This window comes from Chrysochloris asiatica, unplaced genomic scaffold, assembly GCF_000296735.1.
Source record: "Chrysochloris asiatica unplaced genomic scaffold, ChrAsi1.0 scaffold00033, whole genome shotgun sequence".
Classification (NCBI taxonomy): Eukaryota; Metazoa; Chordata; class Mammalia; order Afrosoricida; family Chrysochloridae; genus Chrysochloris; species Chrysochloris asiatica.
In genome coordinates, this window is record NW_006408551.1 from 15244214 (window position 1) to 15270303 (window position 26090).

Here is a 26090-nt window from a genome sequence, read left to right on the forward strand (position 1 = left end):
TGCCACAAATTTCCCCAGCTGTGAGCCTTCCAACATTCTAAATATTCCTTTATATGTGGTTCAGAGTACTGGGACCAGCCCCTGAGCCTGCCTGGTCGGGTATTCTGTGTTGTTGTTGGCAGAGCTCCTTTACTGCACTTCCATCTGATCCACCATCCTATTTGTTCTCCTCATGTACTCTTATTAAAAGTTTTATAGGTATTTCTCTCATATCATTTAAAATTGGGACTCTAACGATTTGATTAATCACCTTGCTTAAGATTGTAAGGGAGAAAAGGGAACTTGAATCCTAGTAATATGACTTGAAACCTCACTCTATCATGGGAGGATACTGCTTTCTCTCATATAACTTTTTCTTTCCTATGTTCCAAATCCCAAATTCTCCTAACCCCTTCGCTTAGTTATTTTTTAGCTAAATGCTGGGGAAAGCAGTTTTATTGCATTCATTTATAGTGTTGTAGAATTTTGACAGTCAAGAGTGTATGATTTTGATTACATTTGAGAGTGTGATTGTTTTTGTTTTTAGTGATGAATAAGTCAAGAAGGACTTAGAATTTAATCCATCATCATCAAATCATTCCGTTTATATACAATCGCTGGGTTGTCTACATTTTTCTGTTATAATTTATGTCAGTGATTCTCAGTTTATAGGCTGAGAATATTTTAGGAACTGTAACCATTATAAAATATCTGAAGACTGAATAAGTGAAATGCACCTCTCATGAACTATTCTTTTTCAACTGTTTATCAATAATGCTATGATTAGAATACAAAATCATGACAAAAAATTACTATATTTATGGTAGAAATCTGTCATCATTATTCTCTCAGTAATTGAATAATAAAAGTGTCATTTTGAGGACTTAAAAACGTAATATAAATGAAGCAGTCCTTTTACCTAAAAATGGAGAACCATTGCTTAAAGCATATATTATAAGAAAATGATGTATGAAATGGTTATATTTTATATCATTTGATTTCAAGATATTCAGAGTAATTATCAGGAGATCAGTTGTAATGTTTAAATGACCTCCTACCAACTGGTGAAAACAACTTAATTTTCTCAGAGGTGATTGTAGTTTAATTACAAAATGTTTATTCATCTATATTCTCCTTACTGTTTTCCCTTACTGGGAACATTTTAACTGTCTTCTGGTTTCTTCTGACAATTCATGGGTATATTTATTCATTATACTTTGCCAACACTGTAATTCAAAGGCATCAATTCATTCTCCAGCTTCCTTATTCATTGTCCAGCTTTTGCTTGCAAATGAGGTGATTGAAAACATCCTGACTTGGGTCAGGCATGCCTTAGTCTTCAAGGTGAAGTCTTTGCTTCCTAAAACTTTAAAGAGGCCTTTTGCAGTAGTAGGGGTCACTGTGAGCCAGAACTAACTTGATAGCACTTAATAACCACCACCAGTGCCCCCTAAAAACAACAAAAACAAAATCTCACATGCTACTAGAATAGAAGCAATTCTTAACCAATGGTCCTTGAATCTTAAAGAATCTGTAACAATTAACTTCTTAAATTTATATGCAATTTTGTAAATATGTGTGAAGTTTCATGGAGAAAGGGTTTATAGATTTTGTCAACTTCTTAAAAGGTCTCTGATTCTGCTACGTAGTGAGAATTGCTGCACTATCAGCTGGTCTAGGGAAGATACTGGAGTCCTGGTGTGCTGTATGTAGGATAAGCACTGGACTGCTAATGCAAGGCAAGCAGTTGAAACCCACCAGCTACTCCTTGGAAACCCTGTATAGTGTCACTATGAGTTGGAACGGACTTGACAACTGTTAACGTCAACTAGGAAGGTTCAGTGAATTTTCATTTTTATATTCCCTAGCACCTGACTCATGATTTCCCAGAAAATATTTGTTGAATAGAATTTAGCAAATATAGATGTTATCTAGGAAAATCATATTGGAATGCGTCATGATTTGCAAATTTGAGATGACTTCCATAGCCGCTAAAAGGTTTTCAGTGCATCAGTTCTATTTACTTTGTTGAAGAAACTAGTTTTTGACAGGTTCAGCTTTTAGCTGTTATAGATAGTAGTTCTATGAAGTTAGATTTTTGAAGTCAGGTCATAAACCAAAAATTAAGCATGTTAAATATTACCATTGAAAAACTTCGTAAGAGTTAGAGACTTACATATGGTTTCTCAAATTGCCCATTTTTTTTTCATCTAGTGTAAGAATAGATTCTTCTTGAGTATTTAATGAAACATTGAAGACCACAGTACCATCTTTAAAACATTAAAATCATACTCAATGCTATCAGTTACACACAGTATGAAAGCCACATGGAAACAGCAGGTGAGGGCATTTTTCATTTCTGTCAAGTCAATTCTGACTCATAGAGACCCTATAGTACAGAATAGAACTGCTCCTTAGGGTTTCCAAGATTGTAAATTTTACAGGAGCACACAGCCTCATCTTTCTTCTTCAGAGCAACTTAATGGTTTCAAAGGCTGAACCTATGTTTAGCAGTCCAACTTAGCAGCCAGCGCTTAACCCACTGAGATACTAGGGCTCCTTAGGTAAGGGAATCACATTGTCAGATCTCCAGCCTCATTATTTGGCTATGGCACATACTGACTGTAACAGCCAAGTGAATGGTGGCAATGAATTACATGCATCAGTTTTACAGTATTCATTTATATTTACCCCCTCTGATACAAGTAGAAGTTGAATTTAAGTGAATTAGGTCACCATCTGATGTGATTCCAATGTGTGTTGCATTTTCTGTCCATTGTGTGCATTTGGAAGCATCATTGTTTTCTCAAGAGGCTCCATATATTATAACTAACAAAAATGTATTATTTCATGTAAATCTACTACATGGTGTAATTGCTTGTATTTTCTTCTCTCTAGTAGCTTTGTTTTTAACTCATGATGTCATACTTGAACTTCTCTATTTCCTAAATAATCATTGCTTAAAACTTTTTCTGTTTTCTGCCATAGCTGAAAGTCAAGATAAATGCAGTTTGTATTTATTTTGAAGCTTTTATTTTGAATTGAGTGATAGTTTACATGGGAGAACATTGGTTGTGCAGTCATCCTATCATAATTTGTGTCATTGCAATGATTACAGTCCCCTCCATGCATCATCATTTAACAGCATTTGCTTCTATTCATTCTATAATTTTTTAAAAAGTTTTATTTCAAGATGCAACTCATTTATCATTTTAATTTTCAATTATATTTATTGTATTTCCGCCTTCAAATTTAAAGCTGATCCATATTTTAGAGAGGTCTGGTAGCGTAGTGGTTACGAATCGGGCTGCGAACCTTAAGGTCAGCAGTTCGAAACTACCAGCTGCTCTGCGGGAGAAAGATGAGGCTTTCTACTCCCGTAAAGATTTACACCCTCGGAAACCCTATACAGGGTCACTATGGGTCGGAACCGAGTCGATGGCACATAACAACAACAACAATAAAATTCAATAAGAAAATAAAAAACATTATGTTCTAATAAGACTAATTAGTTAAAGTGGTCTTGAGAAGTCATTTGTATAATAGTATAATTATCTTTATGATGGATTAATGTTTCTGTACATATGTCACTTTGGTGTCAAGTACTTTAGAGCTAAAGGAAAAAGCTTTATAGGTAGTAACTCGAGAGATGAATCCATTTTTTGATATTCATTAAAATCATATTTATATTATTACTGCGGTTTTTTTTTTTTTTTTTTGATGTACACGAAAACACTCAGGAATATGTAATCATTTAAACACCCAAAGGGCACATTCCGCCAGAACATAGCCTTTCTCTTTCCATGAGTCTTGAGCCCTCAGTCGCTCTGTTTCTCCATGCCATCACCTTTGCCTTCTGGTGTCGCTGCTTCTCTGATTAAGAGTTCCATGTTCCGCTCGCTCTTCTTTCTTGATGGTTTTAGGGTCAGGTCCTCTGTTCCTGGAATGTAAGATTATCTATTCCCCCCTTTATGTTACACAACTTTTACCTTTACAGTTGTGGCAATCACAATTAGTCATGATAACAGTTATTCACTATTGAATCAGAAGAATTCTATCCCCATTTCCTTTCACCAGATCCACCTAGACAAGATGAAAACTATTCAGTAGGGCTTCCCCTGCACACTCTGAAACTCAAGTCCCTTGTGAAAACTTGTAAGCCAGCCACTTCTTGTCTTTATAGCCCCACCCCCCACCCCCAAGGAGCTCTGGTGGTGTAGTGGTTACAAATCGGGCTGCTCACCTCAAGGTCGGCAGTTTGAAACTACCAGCTGTTCTGTGGGAGAAAGATGAGGCTTTCTGCTCCTATAAAGATTTACAGCCTCAGAAACCCTGTGAAGGGTCACTATGAGTTGGAACCAACTCCACAGTACTTAACAACAACACCCCCATGCCCAATTTTAGGTAGCCAATGTCTAAGTTGTCTGCCCCTCTCAACCCTGTATGCTGAGTGAAGACTCCTTTCCTCTCGGTTGGTATTTTGAGCCTACTACATCCATAAGTATAGGTCAGCTCATCAAATTGTAGCAATTTACACTTGCTTCCTTTATCAAGTTTCTTCATCGTCCCCTAGTCGAGTTCTGATCATCAAGCTATCGAAATTAGGTCAAATGGGTACTAAGAGATGCAGTTTTTAAGCATGTTGCTCTTAGAGTCAATAATAGGGATTTCTTAGCTCCAAATTCAGTTTGTATGTTAGTTATCAGTCTATACATATAATTCATTTCAGATGTGGCACTGCTTTGCTAACCACAAGGCTGGCAGTTCAAACCCACCCACCGCTCTGTTGTTAAATGCAGTGAAATTGATTCCAACTCATAGTGAACCTCCTGCATAGGGTTTCCAAGGAGTGGCTAATGGGTTTGAACAGCTGGCCTTACGGTTAGCAGTCCAGTGTTTATCCTGCAGCACTACACCAGGACTATACAGAGTTGTTATAAGTCAAAACCGACTCAACAGCACATAAAAAGTTTCATATAATTAGTTTTTACTTTTGTCAGAACAATGCTCCTAGTCCCCTTTTCATGAATGAAATCCACTTCCATTTGGAGTTTTAAAAATTTTATTCATCTTCGCTTCTCCGGAGCTTCTCTCTCTCCAGTTTTCTTGTTTGCATATAGTCTTTGTGCTACATAAAACTATGCTAATGTATTTATTATCCCTAGTTATTTAAGATGTTGGACACATGCATTTTAATTTAAAAGTGTTGTTAAGCACAAGACCTTTTGGTATTTAATTTGAATGGGAAATTCAAGTTGCTTTATTTCATTGCACTGGAGATAGGGTGTACAGTGTTATCACAGCTCCCTTTTGGATCTATAAAATCCCAACTAGCAATATTTTCCACAACAGACCTTGTTCTAATACGAGTACAGTTTGACTTGTGTTCTTGGAATGTAAACCTAGAGGAAATGTTATAGCCATTCTCTAGTATGTAAAAGTTAATGTTGAAAATCTCTTAGTATAGTGAGCTGTCACCATGTTTAATAAATTACAGTATTGCATTAGCATAAATTCCTTTGAGTGCCAAGTTAGCTGTTGCACAGATGCTTGATATTTATAGGTTTGTCTCTAACCTTTGCTGGCTTACTTGCTTTTATTTATTTATTTTTTCACTTGTCACCATGCAGTAGCATAATTCTTTAACTGGCATATGTACAAAAATAATTTACAAGAAGAGATATGTTGAAAGTACTGAAAAAGCAAACTTTTGAATTTTTTACTTTTAAGCTGTGTAAAATTAGACTCGCATAAGTTAAGGAGAAGGAGCTCTGGTAACGTAGTGGTTACGAATCGGGCTGCTAACCTCAAGGTTGGCAATTCGAAACTACCAGCTGTTCCGCGAGAGAAAGATGAGGCTTTCTGCTCCTGTAAAGATTTGCAGCCTCCCAAACCCAGTGTAGGGTCTCTATGAGTTGTAACCGACTCCACGGTACTTAACAGCAACAATCTAAGGAGACATATTGCTTAGTCTGTTTGTATATGATCACTATCTTTCCACCTATCATGGGGTAAACTACTGAAGTGTCCTCAGATGATAAAATTAACTGGAAGCAGCAGCTTGGTATTTCTTTCTCTGGAGTTTTGGGTCACAGCCATCAAGACTTATACTTTTTCTGGGGATGGGGGATGGTGAGAGGACTTCCCTTAATATTAAAGTCTTAAAGTCTTGTCTTAGATAGAACAGTTTTTTTTTTTAAGGTTTTTATTGTGGATTTAGTGAGAGTTTACAGGGCAGATTTTTAGTTTTACATTCAACAAATCATACACCTTGTTTCATTACAATGATTATAATCCCCTCTATGTACCATCAGTTAACAGTATTTCTCTCTATTCACTTTAGCTCTCTTTTTTTTTAAACACTCAGGCATATATAATAATTTATACCACCAAAGGGCACATTCTGCATGTCTGCTTCCTGTCCACCAGCTCTCAGTCCCTGTCTTTCCACGAATCTAGAGTCCTCAACTGCTCCCTCTCTCCATGTCCCCATCTCTGGTGTTGCTGCTTCTCTGGATAAGGTCTCGCCTTCTGCGTGTACTCTTCTTCCTTGATGGTCCATGGGTCTTTTGTTTCTGGACGATAAAGCAATTTTTGAAGGGGAACTTAAATTTCAGGTGACAATTAATAAAGGAACTTTTTATTTTAGCCCCAATTTTTGATTTGTCAAGAATTTACACTGAATTGGAAGGAATAAAATGCTTTTTTTCTTATACAAGCTGCAACCTTTAACATTGAGGTTTTCATCTAGCTTATCTAAGTAATGATGTGATCTTTTTACTAGTTCCCTGATAGAGTTTTCCATTATTAACAAATATTTCTATTTTTATTTACTTATACCTTTTCACTTACTATTTTTGGTGAAATTTTTAAACATTAAAGTCAAAAGAATTGTGCTGTGAGCATCACTTAGATTTTATAGTTATTAGTTTCTGTATTTGTTTTCTTATAGCCATCACTTTCCCATCATTTCATTTTTTATATTTTAAAGCTTTTATTGTGAATTGAGTGATAGTTTACATGGAAGAACATCGGTTTTGCACTCATCCTATCGTATTTTGTTTCATTGCAATGATTTTACAATCCCCTCCATGTATCGTCATTCACACAGTATTTGCATTTACTTATATTCCTTATGGTTTTGTCGTCCCCCCATCCCCAACACACACACACTCAAAAACACATCATTTAAACAACCCAAGGGCACATTCTGCAAGCCTGCCTCCTGTCCGCCCATCAGCACACAGCCTTTCTCTTTCCATGAGTCTAGAGCCCTCAGCTACTCTTATTTTTCCATGCCATCATCTCTACCCCCATCTCTGGTGTCCCTGCTTCTCTGGATAGGGTCCTATATTCAACTCATGCTCTTCTCTCTTGATAATCCCAGGGCCCTCTGGTCCTGGAATGTTGATTAACTACTCTCCCCTTTATCATACAAAACTTCTATCTTTACAGTTGTGACAGTTGCAATTAGTCATGATAACAATTACTCACTGTTGAATCATAAGAATCTTATCCTTTTACCAGACCTGTCTAGACCAAATGAAAACTATTCAGTGAGAATTCCACATTCCCCTGCATACTCTGAAACGAAATTCCCTCTTGAAAATTTGTAAACCAGCCTCTTCATGCCTTTATAGCCCCCAATTTTATGTAGCCAGCCACCATTTTTAAATGTATTTCAAAGCAAGTTGAAGACACCTAATAATTCATGCAAATATGAAGGGCTTCAAAAAGTTTGTAGATAATATTCCATTATCAAAGGGCTTTCTTTCAGTTTTTCTGGATAGATGTGAACCCTCAGCTTTTTATTTAGTAGTCAGGTGACACTACTACTAAAGCAACATGTTCCTAAAGCATGGTGTGTATAATATGCTCCATAAATACTTGAATAAATGAGCAGGCTGTGGTTAGCAGTCTTTCTTATAGGTTTTATAGATCTTAAATTCTGTATAGTGTTTGATGAGTTAAGATGTTGTTAAGTGCCATTGAGTTGATTCTGACTTACAGCCACCCTGAATAGGATTTCTGAGAAGCAGCTGGTCAGTTTGAACCACCAACTTTGCAATTCAAAATGATCTTCTGGTCCAGTTCTTATCCTGCAGTGCTATACCAGAACTCTTGATGAATTAAGATAAATAATTTTAATTATCATAAATCATCACCTCCTTACCCCCTCTCCGGAATCTTCATTTTTTTAAATGAGAGCAAATGTGGGCTTTCAGATGACCACAGACTTAAAAGTAAACCATATTTCTTTTATTATATACAGGGAAGCGTGGTGGTGGTGATGTACCGTGGAGTCGGTTCTGACCTATAGCGACCCTGCACAGGGTTTCCAAGGCTGTAAATCTTTATGGGAGCAGAAAGCCTCATCTTTCTCCCGCAGAACAGCTGGTAGTTTCAAACTGCTGACCTTAAGATTCACAGTCTGATTTGTAACCACTACACCAAATACTAAGGGTATTGGCAAATTTTGCTCTTGTTTTACCTTTTATTTCTTTAGATTTTAATGCTCATACATAGTATTTTCAGTTTTCATTATACTCTGGGTTCTATGATAGCTACATTTAGAGCACTTTTTCTTTTCGTTTTATAAAATTAGTATAAATATTCTGTAATTCTTGAAGTGTAGCTTATTTGGGAGTAGCATGGAATTGGGAGTCCCATTCGATTTGAGAAGTGGAGAAGCTCTTGAGTTCTGGCTCCCTTCCCTTCTGTCTTAGTCATTATCCAATCTGTTGTGCCGTAGCATCACTTCCAACTTACAGTGGCCATGTATAGGATTTCTGAGGAGCAGCTGGTGGATTTGAACTGCCGACCTTGTAGTTAACAGTTAGTGCTTTTATCATACAGCATCATACCAGGACTCCCAATCTAGACTTCTGTAAATTCAGATTGTTAGGTGGGGTTAAAATTTAAAGGTTATTCATGAACAGAACAAAGGTGATACTGTGGTTAGTTTTAAGCAGGTTTTGTAGTGGACAGTTTTTGTCCATAAACTTGAAGCATCTGATTCTGATTTAATCTCAGTATTTACAGTAATTGGTTAAGTATACAATAAATGAACAGTTCCTGCTTGTAAAGTGATCATATGTTAAATAAAGCCTTGAAACAATTGGGGAGCTTTTAAAAGACAAGTGGGCAACATGCTGTGTTGCAAAAGAATGTACTGTCTTGTTCATCTTGTCCATTTTTAGACTAGGCTAGCTGATGGTGACATGCAGAAGTGTTCCCACACAGGTGCCATGCTCTGCAGCTGTTGGAAACATTTCCCCAATCTCAGGCCCCCAAACAGACATACTCTTCTTCATATATAATTATGCTTTATTTAAACCATTAATGCTACAAGATGGGATTTGAGAATGTGAATGTCGTTTACAGAAAGGAACAGTCTAGAGAGAGAGTCATTTTGGCGGTTGAATTTAACAACCTAGATTACTTTAGGTCCTAAACTAAAACCTAGCCTTAAGGTCATGGAGTTTTAGAATGGTAAGAGATTGCCTTTAAAAAGAGCCTTGGTAGTGTGCTGTTAGCCACAAGGCCAGCAGTTTGAATCTACTAGCTGCTTTAACAGAGAAAGAGGAGGTTTTCTGCTGCCATAAAGATTTACATCTTCAGAAACCCTGTACAGGGTCACTATGAGTTGGAACCAACTTGATGGCAAAAAGCAGCATCAGCTATTGAAAGCTGAAAAAAAGGATCAAACCTACTGTTATCAATACAGTTCCTACTCATAGTGACACCCTGTATAAGGTTTCTGAAGTTATAAATTTTTACAGGAGCAGAAAGCCTCTTGCACAGAGTGACTGACTGGTAGATTCAAACTGCTGACCTTGTGGTTAGCAGCCCAGTGCTTAACACATTATGCCACCAGGGCTTCTTTTGAAAGTCTGCTGTTGTTAAGTGCCATCAAGTCGATTCTGACCCATAGCGACCCCCTGTATAAGGGATTCCAAGGAGCAGCTGGTAAGCTTGAACCGTAACCTTGCAGTTCAAGCGACTTTGCAGTCTGACACATTAGCCCACAGCTACACCAGCTTGTCCTTTGCAAATCTATTATGTTTTAATCATTCTTTCTCCTCCCTATAACAATTCAGAAAATGTACTTGAAGAAAATAATGCTCACACTAGCAATTTTCTTCTGTCATTCATTCAACACATTTTATCTTAGTACGTGCACTGTGTTACCATGTAATCTGCTAGATGCCTGGGATGCAGCAGGGGAGATAAGATGATAGATATATGCATTAAATGATCACAAAACAAATGTAAACTTATTTTTTATTTTAAATTAAAATGTAATTTAAAAAACAACAAAAACCTATTGTCATCAAGTTGATTCTGACTCATAACAACCCTACAAAGACGTAAACTGCTCCGTAGTTTTTCCAAGTCTCTGTATCTTTACAGGAACAGGCACCCTCATCTTTTCCCTGCAGAGTGACTGGTGGGTTTGAACTGCCGGCCTTTCAGTTAGCAGCCAAATGTTTAACCCATTGTACCACTAGAGCTCCTTAAAACAGTTATAAGTATTATAAAGGAAAGATAAGAGGTGCTTTGGAAGACCAAATCTAGTCTGGTAAGGGTTTTGAGAATAATTTTAAAGGAAGTAATGTTTAAGCCAAAGAAACAGGAATGGCATTACCAAAGCAAAGAGTGGGATGAAGAGCTTTGTAGGTAGAGCTAGTACAGTCTACAGGCTTCAATTCCTTCAGTTTATGTTCAGATTTTTTTTTTTTCCTTTCTAGATTTACCCCCCCCCCCCAACATATTGTAGTTAGAGAATCCTGGTATGGAGCTGTAGGACAAGAACTGCTCTGCTAACCACAAAGTTGGTGGTTCAAACCTACCAACCGCTCCTTGAAAACTTTTATAGGGTTGCTATGAGTTGGAACCAACTTGATGGCACTTAAACCAGTAACATAGTTAGGAGCGCAAATTTTTTAAAATTATGTGGGTTCAACTCTTAGCTCTACCATTAATTAGCTATATGACCTTAAGCAACTTTCTTCACTTTTCTAAGCCTCAAAATTTCATCTATGAATATAACAATCTATATGAGAGAATGTCTGAAAGTACTTATTATAGGGCAGGCATTCAGTAAGTTCTTATTCAGGTGTTATTGCTAGTATTTATAGTCTTTTACTGTTATTGTGGACCATCAAGTAGGTTCTGTAAATGGTTTCCAAGAGTGGCTGGTGGGTTTGAATTGGCAGCCTTTTAGTTTGCAGTCCAGTGCTTAACCTACAGTGCCACACTAAGGCCCTATAGTCTTTGTGATAGTGGTGGTTGTGTGCTGTGGACGAAGTTCTGACTCATAGCAACCCTGTATTGTGTGTCCGAGACTGTAAATCTTTACAGGAGCAGAAAGCCTCATCTTTCTCCTGTGGAGTAGCTTGTAATCCACTGTGCTACTAGAACTCCTTTATAGATATATAAAAATTAAATTAACAAAATTAAGCCTAAGGAGTATTTTTTATCATTCAAATGATACTCACATGTTATCTCCAGAGAGATTTTCCCTGACCACCCTAGCTGAAACACACTGTTCTTTACATTCCCTTTTTCCCTCAAGTGACTGTTCACATGCCATCTTCTTAGTGATGTTGCCTTTGACCACCACCTTTAAGATGGTTTTTCATAGTGGTTACGAATTGGGCTGGGAACCTTAAGGTCAGCAGTTTGAAACTACCAGCTACCAGTGGGAGAAAGAGGAGGCTTTCTGCTCCTGTAAAGATTTTACAGCCTCAGAAACCCTGTACAGGGTCGCTATGGGTTGAAATAGACTCCATGGCACATACAACAACATAATTGAAGTACCATTCCTGTTTCTTTTTTATCTAAAGCACTTAATGCAACTTTTATGTTATATGTTTTAAAATTTATCTCTTCATTGTCTTTCTGCACTCTCTAGAACAAACTTAAGTCCATGAAGGCAGGCATATTTTTGTTTTATTTACCACATTCCCAGTGCTCAAAAGGTGGTAGTGTTATTGTTAAGTGCCATTGAGTTGGGTCCTACTAATAGTGACCCTATACCAGCCGCTCTGCAGAAACCCTATACAGGTTGCTAGGTTTCCAAGGAGCAGCTGGTGGGTTTGAACTGCCAGCCTTGCAGTTAGCAGTCCAGTGCTTATCCTTGTAAATAATTTTGTTTTTTTCTGACCTGTAAAAGAACTTTGTAACAGACTTTTCTTCCCCTTATTGCCTCTGGGTAACTTAAGTGAAGCCTTTCTGAGAAAGTATCAGTTAATTTATTTGTTCAACATGAAAGTGTCCTTTCAGATGTCAACTGAAAAATGCGTTCACAACTTTTTCTTTTTTATCTGGAAGTTCATAATGGTTAATACATTTGATCTTTGCTTAAGGGAATGGAAAAAAGCTTATATTTAGCAGAAATGATCAGTAAAATTAGTAACCTTTTTTATTTATGGAGAAGGATAGAGAAAGTATTAACAATATGTCTTATACGTTAAGTGTCACAGCAAAAAATTATTTCCTCAAAGCACAGTGTGATGGGAAACCAGGGAAATCATTGAAAGATTTTAAGACTCTCCTTCTGGTGTGATGCTGTACAGCAGGCACTGGGTTGCTAACTGCAGTGCTTCAAACTCATAGCTGCCCCTCATAAAGGGTTGCTGTGAGGTGGGAACAGCACTTAATAACAACAACAGTAGAAAAGAAAAATTTCAAGAATTTTGATTTTTTTATTATAGTCATTAAGTATTTAAAGGGAAGAGAAGTTAAAAAGAAACTTTGGTGTATTTATGTTTTGAAATAATATGAAGCAATGTGAAATAAGGGTATCATGTTTGATAGGGTGGAGGGTCAGAGAAAAAGAGGAAGACCCCCAGCGAGATGGAGTGGCAAAGTGGCAGCATCAGTGGGCTCGCTCAAGCGTGGCAACCAACGATAGTGAGGTTGGCCCAGGATCGGGCAGTGTTTCATTCTGCTGTGCATAAGGTCACTATGAGTCAGTACCAACTTGATGGCGCCTAACAACAACAACAACAACAATGTGAAATAATAAGAACAAGAAAATTTGAAGGAAAAATAGCCAAGCCAGGAGTATTTGAGAAAAAAGCAGTCATCAGAAGCTGTTGGGGGTGTGGAATAAGTGCCTAGTGAGATCATTTCAGTAGGGGCAAAATAAGTGTTGTCTCTTTTAAATACTGTAGTTATCTAGATGAGAGATAGGATACAAATGCATTTTAGAAATACAGGCATATCTTGGAGATACTGCCAGTTTTATTTTAGACCACCACAATAAAGCCAATATTGCAATAAAGCAACTCACAGTTTTTGTTTTGTTTTCCAGTACTTATAAAAGTTATTGAATTATACTGTTGTCTGTTAAATAAGCCCTGATAGTATGTATAGTAGGTTATACATTGGACTAGTAACCCAAAGATCAGAAGTTTGAATCCACTTTTTGTTAAGTGACTTTGAGTTGGTTCTGACTTGTAGCAAACCTGTTTTTGAGGAGTGACTGGTGAGCTTGAACCACCAGCCTTGTAGCCCAGCACATTAACCCGTAGCACCACATCAGGACTCCACTAGATGAGGCTATTTGCTCTCATAAGATTTACAGCCTCAGATACCCTACAGAGAGTTGCTGAGTTGAAATTGACAAAGTGGCAGTGGGTGTGGGTTTTGGGGCAGTCTATTTGGAGTCTTGGTGTGGCGCTATAGGGTAAGCACTTTATCTCAAGGTTGTTGGAATGACGAGGTCAGTGGTTCAAACTCACCAGCTGCTCCTTGGAAACCCTATACAGGGTCTCGCTATGAAATGGAACCAACTTGACAGTACTTATCAGCAACAACATTAGGAGCCATGGACCCCTGTGGCACTGTAGGGTAAACACTGGAGTTCTATCCACAAAGTCAGCAGTTCAAATTCGCCAGTTGAATTTGCTCCCGTAAAGGTTTTATGCTCCCATAAAGGTTTGCAGTTTCAGGAACCCTGTGTAGGTTCGCCATGAGTGAGAATTAACTTGATGGCAGTGTCCTTGGTAGTAGATTAGCTCTATGAAAAAGTTTGAAATACAGGGGGCTTCAAAAGTTTGTGAAAGTGTGTTCCATTATCTTTTTTTTTTTTTTTTTAATGTTTTATTGTGAATTATGTGAGTTTACAAGGGATAACATTAGTTTTACATTCAGCCTATCATATATTGTTTCATTGCTATGGTTACAATCCCCTCTATGCATCATCAACCACCCAAAGAGTATACACTACAAGCCTGCCCCCCAATCATCAGCACACAGCCCCTCTCCCTCTCTGTGTCTAAAGTCCCCAAATGCTCCATATCTCCACGTCATCGTCTCTGCCTCTGTCTCAGGCATCACTGTTTCTCTGGGTAGGGTCCCGTTCTCCGCTTTTCTCTCTTGATGGTCCCAGGGACCTCCAATCCTATGCTGAAGAGTTAATCACTCCTCTCCTTACTACAAAAACGTCTACCTTTACATTTACAACCCTCACAATCAGTCCTGATAACAATTATTCACTATTGTATCACAAGAGACCCATCTGCATTTCATTTCATCAGCTCTGCCTAGACAGATTGTATACTACTCAGTGGAGATTCTACCTTCCTTCATGCCCTCTGAATCTAGGTACCCTCTTGAAAGCTTATAAGCCAGTCACTTCTTGCCTTTGTAAACCCCCCCCCTCCCGTTTCCCCCCATTTTGGGTAGCCAGTGTCTTTGTTACCCATTCCTGTCTACTCTGTGTATGGAGGAGATGGGAGTGATCCTTGCTGTAAGGATTTGATCCCTCTTTTGAGCTACTGCATCCATAGGTGTAGGTCAGGTTCATCAATTTGTATCAGATTACTCTTTTTTCCCTCTTCTTTCTTCTTCTAGTTGAACTCTGATTCCATTATCTTTTAATTCCATTTTTGACCAACTTTTTGAAGCCTTCTCTTATTGTGAGAATAACCAAACTTTGAGACGGGCATGAAGTGAGCACATGTTATTGGAAAATGGTGCCAATAGATTTGTTTGACTCAGGGTTGCCACAAATCTTCAATTTGTTAAAAGTACACAGTATAGTAAAATAAAGTTCAATAAAATGGTATGCCTGGAACTGGAATAGTTTTAGGGGAAAAAAGTTAGATGTATAAAGATCTTTCTTTGAGATATTAGAAGACTTTTGGCTTTGTTAGAATTGCTTTTTTTGGAGATGGAATTTCCTTTTCAAAACAATCTTAAGACTAGGTTTTGTTTCTGGTCTTATAATTCAACAAGTCCGCCTGTTATTTTAACAGGTGACATAGACTTGGGGGAATTTTTATTTATTTATTTATTTTTAAATAGAGGAGGAGGTGTATGGTGATTTTTTAGACATGTCCTATTTTGGTGTCTTAGCCTGTGAGTCATAAGGTGGAAATCTAGAAAGATACAAAAGGTGTTTTTGGTTTTCTCTGTATCATCCTTTCTTCTCCTATCTGATCTCAGAACATACCCTTCTCTAGCTTCCTGCAGAATTTAGTATTTTTACGTCATTGTTAGCACACACAGAGTAGAATAATGAAGAGTAGGCTTACTCTAGATAGCACAGTTAGCACTTTTCAAGCCTGGACTAGTGTGTCTGATAAGATATTTGACTCTGGGCATGGTGTCTGTCCCGAGTGACTCACAGTTGAGCAGTTGGGTCAGTGAATATTTGCAGAAAATACTTTAATAGAGATATTTGAAGAGGTAATTTTCCAGAACCCCTATACAGGGTCACTGTGGGTCAGAACTGACTCGACGACACTTAACAACAGCAACAACAAGGCTTGACTAGACAAAAAAAAAAAAAAATTATATATATATATATATAGCTAAAAAGGTAATGCTACCTCTGGTAGCATAGTAGTTATGAATCGGGCTGCTAACCTCAAGGTCAGCAGTTCGAAACTACCAGCCATTCCGCAGGAGAAAGATGAGGCTTTCTGCTCCTGTAAAGATTTACAGCCTCCGAAAACCCTGTGCAGGGTCACTATGAGTCGGAACCGACTCCATGATACTTAACAACAACAACAACAACAACCATGCATGACTTTCTTCATAAACATTAAATCCTGTTTTATGGAATTACATACTTTTATTTAAGAATTGTACTTCTTACCAAAAACAAATAAAATACTTATTTGGTAATAAGTTGTTGCTGTTGTTAAGTGCCATTGAGTCGATTCTGACCCATAGCGACCCTGTATATGGTTTCCAAGGAGCAACTGGTGAGCCTGAACTACTGACCTTGCAGTTCAAGCAACTTTGCAGTCTGACATGTTTAGTTTTATTATAAATTATTCAAATTTTACATTTAAAAAGTACAATTAAAAAGAGTATATCCCTTTTAGTTAAAGATGTTCTCAACATTTTGTTTAGTCTTTAAGCTATATTTTGTTTCTCTGGTGTGATATATGGTAAGCAGTGGACTACTTATCGAAAGGTCAGTGGTTCAAACCCATCAGCAGTTCCTCAGAAACCTTATACAGGGTCACTGTGAGTTGGAACTGACTCAATGACATTTAACAACAAAAAGCAATTTCTCTTTTGAGTACTTTTGATATATCTTCATTGAATCCATTTTGCTGTACAGAGATTTGTTGTATAAGAATCCATTAGCAAAATTCCTTTAGATGATAGCAGGATATTTTTTTTTCCCTTGCTTTTTTATTGTACCTTGTTAAACTGATCCTCACACATGTACTTTCTTAGAATCAGGCAGTTCCTGGTTCCAATGGAGCTTCCTGTTTTCTCAAATAAAAATAGAAAAGCCTATCAGAAAGGAAACCTAGCCAGTGTGAACTACTTTACTATGTAACATCAAGTTAGACTTGGCCTGGATTATAGAGATCCAGGTGTCTGAAAGCTTTTAGTGTTTCTCCATGCAATATGAAGTAAAATAGGTTCTAAATAATTACCATACAAGATGCTAAATATTCAGCAGTAATTTTGTTTATGTATTTTGGGAGGGAAGGATTTGGGTGGTTGGATGGAAAAGCTGTAAATCCTTTTTTTACAATGTAATATTTTGTTGGAAACTTAGATTAATATTGAGACTCTTAGCTTCATTGATTGTACTTTTTTCTTTGCTAATTTTTTAATTATAGATATTAGCAAGAATTAGGATATTTGTTTTAGAAGTCAGAATTCTAAATAAATCTTATAGATTTCTCAAATTGTTAATTGCTTTACCTTGTATTTTAAAAAGAAATAAAATCTTAAAAAATAAACAACAACAAAACACAGAGTCACAATAGTAAGAATAATGCTGTGTGCTGCTGTCGATTCCTACTCATAACAACTCTGTAGGGTAGAGTAGAACTGCCCCATAGAGCTTTCTAGGCTGGTATCTTTACGAAAGCAAACTGCCATATCTTTCTTCCGGGGAACAACTGGTGGGTTCAGTCTCCCAACCTTTCGGTTAGTAGCCTTTTGCTTAACCGTTGAGCCACTCCTTGGAAACCCTAAACAAGGTTACTCTGAGTTGGAACTGACTTGACAGAACTTAACAACAACAACAATCTGTATGGAAGCAGACTTCCATATCTTTCTCTCATGGAGAGGCTGTTGAGTTCAAAGTGTTGACCTTTTGGTTAGTAGCCAAGCATTTACCACTGTGCCACAAGGGTTCCTTAAATAATAATAGGTAACTTTGAGTACATATCTAGTGCTAGGCACTACGCTGAGCATTTTATATGGTTTGTCTAATTTAATCCTCCTAAGGAGCTCTGGTAGCATAGTGGTTACAAATCGGGCTGCGAACCTTAAGGTCAGCAGTTTGAAACTACCAGTCACTTCGCGGGAGAAAGATGAGGCTTTCTACTCCCGTAAAGATTTACACCCTCGGAAACCCTGTACAGGGTCGCTATGGGTCGGAACCGACTCGACGGCACTTAATAACATAACAATAACTATATAAAGGAGCTCTGGTAGTGTAGTGGTTACAAATTGGGCTGCAAATCGCAAGGTCAGCAGTTCGAAACTACCAGCTGTTCCGCGGGAGAAAGATGAGGCTTTCTGCTCCCGTAAAGATTTACAGCCTCGGAAACCCTGTACAGGGTCACTATGAGTCGGAACTCACTCCACAGCACATAACAACAGTAACAATAACTATATAAGGTAGGTACTGCTACCAAAAGGTCAGCTGTTTGAACCCACCAGCATCTCCTGGTCAGGTTACTTTAAAGTGGCTAAGTAGGTGTTAGATTAAGTCATGTTGTAGTGGAACTGTGACCTGAACCTAACCTAACCCCTCTTGATACTAGAGCATCTACTCTTAATAATTATGGAGAAAAACTATTACTTCCAAGGGAAGAATGGTAAGTATAGCAAGTCTAAAAGTTACTTCCTTGTTTACATACAAATTTTGTTCTCATGTTTAAGTTCAGCTTTAGCAAAAAATATGGTGGCATTTCAAAGGTCTTGTTTAGAGGAATTCTTATTCCATAACACTCTTAAGTGATGCTAATAGTTTTCTTTTTCTTTTCTTGATAGTAAAAAACTCATTTGATGAAACCTTTGGAAAAATACACGTAAGTAATTTTGATCTTTGCTGCCTTGTTTTATATGATTGAAAGTATTAGGATCATTCATTATCAACTAGAAACTTATGAATTTTTTAGGTTCTTTTAGACTAAAGCAGTTTTTGTCTTACTATTCTTTAGCTAGAATATAATTACATCTGAAACACATTTGTTCCTATAGGCAGAATTATTTATTGTCACTTTAATGTAAAAGCCAACTTCCCAATAAAAGGCAGCAGCTTGCAGCAGCTTATATTCAAGAGAAGTATGCCTGTGTAGCACTATAGGATAAGCACTGGACTATGTCATTGTTCAAACCCATGATCTGCTACTCAGAAACCCTGTACAGGGTTGTTGAGTCAGAACCAACTTGACAACATTTAACAACAACATACCGTTGTTATAAATTGTGAGGTTCCCTTTTAGTCTTTGTCTTCTTTACCCTCATCTTATTTCTCTCTGAATTGACATGCCTCTTCAGTAATTAAGAAGCCAAAAGTTTTATATAGGAGATAACGTTCCTTAGGTTACGCATTTATGAGGGGAAAAGTGGAATTCAGAAATTTTGTGGAAAAGTTAATGGAATTTTTCTTCAAACTTTTTGAAGCCTCCTCCTATGAGTCCCATCTCTATTGTTGTTAAGTGACATCAAGTCGGTTCCAACTCATGGTGACCCTGTATAGGGTTTCCAAGAGGCACATGGTAGGTTTGAACTGCTGATCTTATCCTTTTTCCTTAAAAGATAATAAATATTTCTTTTAACATTTTGTTTATAGGAACTTATCACTTATAGGTACTTTGAATATTAAGATATTTGAACTTACAGTATTTTAATATACAACTAGTTGTTACTTTTTTTTTATAGGAACTGTCACAAAGATTTGTTATAGAATATATTATTTGTTATATGGAAAGATATAATGTGTAATCAGATCAATAGAATATTATTATATATCTTTCAATATAATAACAAGTAGTGTATTCTGTACGAATCTATGAGTGGACTTTGAAATGATTATTTTTTGCAATATAATATTGTCAGATTTACTTTTAAATATTGTCAGTTGTGATATTAAATATAGTACTGCTACTGGTATCATAACTTATATTTAATACAGTATAATCATTGGAACATAACAACAATAATCATTGGAACAAGGAACTCTGGTAGCATAGTGGCTGTGAATCGGGCTGCTAACCTCAAGGTCAGCAGTTCGAAATTACCAGTAGTTCCACGGGAGAAAGATGAAAGCGTTCTGCTCCCGTAAAGATTTACAGCCTTGGAAACCCTGTGCAGGGTCACTATGAGTCAGAACCGACTCCACGGTACTTAACAACAATCATTGGAACATAACCAGTGGATTGAACTTAAGTTCTGAACCTCTGAATGATCCTAATTATTCTGAAAATAATGGCAGTCCATTTATATTGTTTATTCTGTGCTGTGCTAAGTGTTTAAAATCTATCATTGGAATTTATTAAGAGATTTGATGTAAACAATAGAAATATCTTTGAGGAGAAAATTGAGAATAGAAGAGGGAAATATTTAAAGGTGATAATAATATGAGAAAATTTGTAGTCACACTACAGATTTGAGTAAGCAAGTTTATTTTTGATAATGATATGGGTTGCTTAAAGAAAATTTGAACTTAACCAAAATAGATAACTAAAAAGCCATTTCAGATTATAAGTTTTTTTTTTATTTAATGAAGTGTTACTTGACAGTTTACTTAAAACATGGATTTATTTGTACATCTTTAGCTAGTTTATAAGGTTGGTTAGGGTAGCCAGTAGTTAGACATAACTATGTTTATCATAATGTAATGGATGATGTTTAAAAAGGGACTTGGAGTTGGGCATGATCCAGATACGAGAGGAAACAGTTAAAAAATCTCAACTTTCAGAATTCAGGTATTAGCATCTATAATTGCTCACTTGATTTCTGATTTTTGCAGTTTGGATTTTGACATTTATATGATGGTAAGGACGGACTTGGTTCTGAGTATGGTTGTGATAGATGAGAAAATTCAAAGGGTCGGAAACCAAATAATCAAACTAAAGGAGTTAGTTACTTATCTCTCTCCTCAGCTCACACAAAACCAGACTTCAGTGATAGGGACTTAGAGCCTTTGGTGAGTTTTTTTTTATTTTTCAGTATCACTGATTAAAGCATTGCACATGCAGACCAACTGTGCATCAAACTTCCAGCAGCCACAGACGGCTAGGGATGAGCCACATACATCTTATCACCACTGCCTCTGAGTAACCTTACAAGGAAGGCCTCTGGGCCTTGCCTTGCTGGTGGAAGACCCTTGCACAGGATCTCTCGAGCCTCTGCCACTGGGCCCTTCTACGCTTCGGTTCCCAGCTTTTGACAGACTACCCTGATTTACAGGACCTTGTGTGTGTGTGTTTAACTTTTTATTGTGATTTGAGTGAAAGTTTACATAATAAGTTGTTTTTCCATTTGATAATTCATACAAATTTTGTTTTGTGACATTGATTGCAATCCCTACAATGTAATAATAACAGTCATCTCACCTTCTTGTACTTACTGTTTCTTTCCTGTCCATATCTACCTTCTGAGTTTTAGCACTGGCAAATGCCTTCTAAGTTTTAGCCCTTTTGATCTTATTTGGTTGTTGTTCTAAAGAGTGTGTACTTCCCTGGTGTTATTGTTCACCGTATGTTATTGTTACTGTTGTTAAGTGCCACGAGTTTGTTCTGACCCATAGCGACCCTATGTATAGAGGTTCCAAGGAGCGGCTGGTGAGTTTGAAACACTGGCCTTGTGGTTCAAACCGACCTTACAGTTTAGTGCATTAGCCCGCAGTGCCACACCTTATAGACTTGTCTATTGTTTGATTGAAACTTAAGCTATGGGTTGAGTTTGTTTTCAGACCTGAAGGATGACTAAGGGCCATAGTTTTGGGGTTTCCATCAGTCTGTCGGACCAGCAAGTCTGGTCTTTAATGATTTTGAGTTTTGTTCCACATTTTTCTTCTACTCTATCCAGAACCTTGTGCTATCATTCCTTTCTGAGCAGTCAGCAGCGGTAGCCAGGCACCATTTAGTTCTTCGGGTCTCAGGGTTGTGGAAGTTAAAGTTCATGTATTCCATTAGTCCATTGCACTAAATTTTTTCCAGTGTGACTTTGATTTTTTTCACTCTTCTTTGTTCCAGATGGGGAGATACTAAAAGTTGCACCCTAGATGGTTGCTCACAAGCTTTTAAGACTTCAGCCACTATTACCAACATAGGACATAGAGCACTGTCTTTGTGGACTATGTATGCCAATTAATCTTGATGCCCCTTTGTGAGGTTTTCTTGTTACCTACTTCCTCACTGCCTGTTTCATGGGATACATTACACAAGGAAATGTTACCCTCTTAGCTCTGCTGGTATTCATTTCCACCTGTTATAGGAAGACCCCGTACACAGGATCCTGTGAGGTAAAACCTGCAATGACCTCTGCCCTGAATGGGCAAGTGTTACCCCTCTATTGGCTCCACTGGCAAGCCTGCTGCTGTCTCTTGCCATCTTTTGTGTTACAGCTCTGTTTTCTAGGTTTAGGAAGAATACACAGAGTCACTATACCAAAAAGAAATGGACAGTGTTTAACCACTTCAAGAAATATAATTAAGAGCCAGTAGTACTGAAGGAAGAAGTCCAAGGTGTACTGAAGGCATTGGAAAAGAACAAGACTGTGGGAATTGTTAGAATACAAATTGAAATCTTTCAACAGACTGAAGCAGCACTGGAATCATTCACTCATGTATGACAAGAAATTTGGAAGGCTTGCTGGCCTGCTTGGCTACCTATGCCCATTCCAAAGAGAGGAGACTCAAGGAAATATGGAAATCATTGGACAATATCATAAATATCACATGAAAGTACAAATTTTCTAAGGGTAATTTTTTAAAATGACTGTCACAATACATTGACAGGAAACTGCCAGAGGTTCAAACCAGATTCAGACAAGGACGTATTACCAGGGATATCATTGCTGACATCAGATATATCTTGAAAGCAGGGAATACCAGAAATATATCTGCCTGTGCTTTATTGACTATGCAAAGGCTTTAGATTGTGTAGATCATGATAAGCTACAGACAACGTTGCAGAGAATTAGTATTCTGGAACATTTACTTGTTCTTATGATTGAACCTGTACATGGACTAAGAAGCAGTTGTTCAAACAGAACAAGAGGACACTGAATTGTTTAAAATCAGGAAAGGTGTGCGCCAGGGCTGTATTCTTTCACTGTACCTCTTCATTATGTATACTGAGCAAATAATCCGAGAAGCTGGAGTATACAATGAAGAATGTAATATCAGCATTGGAAGAAGATACTCAATGTGCAGATGATACAACCTTGCTGATGAAGATCAAAGCCCACAACCTTCAGTATGGAATGCAGCTCAGTGTAAAAGTAAAAATCCTCAACTGGACCAATAACATCATGATAAATGGGAAAAATTGACGTTGTCAAAGACTTCATTTTGCTTGGATCTGCTGTCAATAATCATAGAAACAATAGTCAAGAATTCAAATAAGGTATTGCGTTAGGCAAATTTGCTGCACAAGGCTTCTTTAAAGTGTTCGAGAACAAAGATGTCAGTTTAAGGACTAAGGTGGCCCCTGAACCAAGGCATGGTAGTTTCAGTAGCTTCACATAAATGTGAAAGTTGGACAATGAATAAGGAATACCATAGAAGAATTGATGCATTTGACTTATGGTGCTGGAGAAGAATTTTAAATGTACCGTGAACTGCCAGAAGAACAAACAAATCCATGTTGGAAGAAGTACAGCCAGAATGCTCCTTAGATGCCAGGATTGTGAGACTTCGTCTCTCATATTTTAGACATATTATCAGGAGGAACCAGTCTCTAGAGAAGGATATCGTGGTTGGTAAAGTGGAGGATCAGTGAAAAAGACCCCCATCAAGATGGTTTGGCACAGTGACAGCAGCGTTGAACTCAAGCTTAGCAATGTTTGTGAGGATGGCGCAGGACTGGGCAGTTTTCTGTGTAAAGTCTCTATGAGTCAGAACCAATTAGATGCCACCTAAAAGTAACAACAAGGAGGTTCTCAATGTAGGGACTTTGATTCTTTGGTCCAGGCTCTTTTTTATGCTGCTGAGGTCCCCCTTCACTTCTGGTTTAAACTTTGTATAAACTCATTGTCAACTTCAAGGCTTGACCCTCATGTCAGGACCATAAACTAATTCGTTAGATAGACCATAAGTCAGTCAGTTTGCATAGTTCCAGCCAATTATTTTGTGGGAATTAAAAGACCATACCTAGAAAGGCCATATGAAAATAGTTCACTGCACCAAGACTGCTTTGACAAAAAAGCATACCACCCATAATGTGCAAAAATTGTTCTCTTCTGCCCTTTAAAATATAGCACGAAAACAAAATGATGAGATCCCATCTCATAGTGACTCTATTTTGTTGTTACGTGCCATCAAGTCGGTTCTGACCCATAGCGACCCTTTATAGGGTTTCCAAGGAGCAGCTGGTGAGCTTGAACCACCGACCTTGCAGTTCAAACGACTTTGCAGTCTGACGCATTAGCTCACAGCTCCACATAGTGACTCTGTAGGCACACATTGTTTTCCTGGCCTTCTTAAGCTAGCTCCTTGGTCATATTTGTTCAGTAATCTTGTTTCATAAGGTACTTCAATAAGAAATAAAATAATAAAGGCACAGCCGGTTTATGAATTATAAATTTTTTAAGGTAGTGTGATAGTTATCATCTATCATTTTTATACTGTTATTAAGTGTTGTCAAGTCAGTTTTGACTCATAACAACCCTGTATAGGGTTTCCAAGGAGCAGCTGGTGAGTTTGCACTGCTGACCTTGCGGTTTAAACTTACTTTGGCATCTAGTGCTTATCCTATAGCGCCACACCAGGACTCCACTTTTTTTTTTTTTTTTTTTTAAAGCTTTTATTGTGAATTGAGTGATAGTTTACATGGGAGAGCATTAGTTTTGCACTCAACTTATCCTGTTTTTTTTCCTTGCAATGATTACAATCCCCTACATGCATTATTAACCAATAATTAACATCCATCACTTTTATGGGTCTAAATTACAGTTGCTCTTAAATTGGAGGTCACATTGTTTTAGACTACTTTAAAGGTAGAGTCTTTGGACTATCCCATTGGAATAGTTTCCTCTGAACTCCAATCTTATGAAGAGACTTCAAAAAGGCTGTATTTGTGTGGAATCAAAAGATAATAAAGTTTTGGGAAACCCCTCCCCCCCCATACAGTTATTTCTGCTTCTAGGCTAGCTATACATTATGGCCAGAATAATATTCCTGATGCTTAAGTCTATTTTGCTTTCTTCTTCCCTCAATTTTCAGAAGGAAGTCAAACTTTGTTTTGGCATGTCGGGCTCTTTGGCAGTTAACTACAAACTACTTTTCCAATGTTTGCTAAGTCAGACGAGGCTACTAAGTTATGTAAGAAATATAATCAATGCTTTCATGCCTTAGTGCTTCTACTCATACTGTTCCTTTTACTTGGAATTCTGTTTTTGTTTTTTAAACCTTTTATTGTGAATTGAGTGAAGGATTACAAACAGATCATCAGTTTTACATGCAGCAAATCATACACTTTGTTACATCTCAATGATTATAATCTCTTCCATGCAACAATAGTTATCCCACTCCCTCCCTATGGTTCTCACTCCATTCCACCCTTATTCCCATCCCTTTTCAGCTTTATCCTTAGGTAAATATTGCCTTTTTGATCTTGAATTATTGACCATTCTATAGTGAGTATACCTTACTAGTCCTGGTATGGCGCTGTGGGTTAATGCGCCAGACTGCAAAGCCGTTTGAACTGCAAGGTCGGTTCAAGCTCAGCAGTCACTCCTCGGAAACCCTATACTGGGTCGCTATGGGTCGGAACCGACTCAGCGGCACTGAACAACAGCAACATATACCTATCTACTGCTTGGTTGAAAACTGGACCGTGAGGTAAGATCTGTTCCGGATCTGAAGGGTGGCCAAGGGCTATGGTCAGGTTCCTCCAGATATGCAAGGGAGAGGGGAGCGTACCCACAAATATAAGGGTTTGAAAGAGGGTATTTGTACATAGGTAATTACTTTTGTGTTTGCATATCTGTTCATCCTGTGTATATATTGACATATCTACATGCAGAACACTGTTGTAGTGTTCTGCATGTAGATTGTGTATGTAGCATTATTTACCTCTGTCCACTTTAACTCTTGCAACATCCTGTATCTTCACCTGTTTTCATAATTATTTTGCTAACCACCCTTTTAGTGTATATTACCCTCCCCATCACCTGAGTCAACATGTGTCTTCCTTATAACTAGTGAATTGCTTTCCCTTTTCTTCCACCTCAGTAACCATTAAAGAATATTTTAGCATGAAAACCTTTTCTTTAGTTTCTACGGTAGTGGTCTCATACAATATTTGCCCTTTTGTGATTGACTAATGTCACGTAGCATAATGTCCTCTAGGTTCATCCTTGCCATGGAGTATGTTCATTGTGTGTATGTTCCAAAGTTTGCTTATCCATTTTTTCAATGATGTTCATTTAGACTGCGTCTC

At 37.6% G+C, this 26090-nt stretch overlaps 1 protein-coding gene across 1 annotated transcript in view; it reads left to right on the top strand.

Moving 5' to 3' along the window:
- The window catches only part of LEMD3 (LEM domain containing 3), a 116945-nt gene that overhangs the window by 31592 nt on the left and 59263 nt on the right, over nt 1-26090 (top strand). The window contains exon 2 of the mRNA XM_006859524.1: nt 18469-18506. Within this exon, the coding sequence (XP_006859586.1) occupies nt 18469-18506 (38 nt within the window). The remainder of the gene's footprint in view (nt 1-18468; nt 18507-26090) is intronic.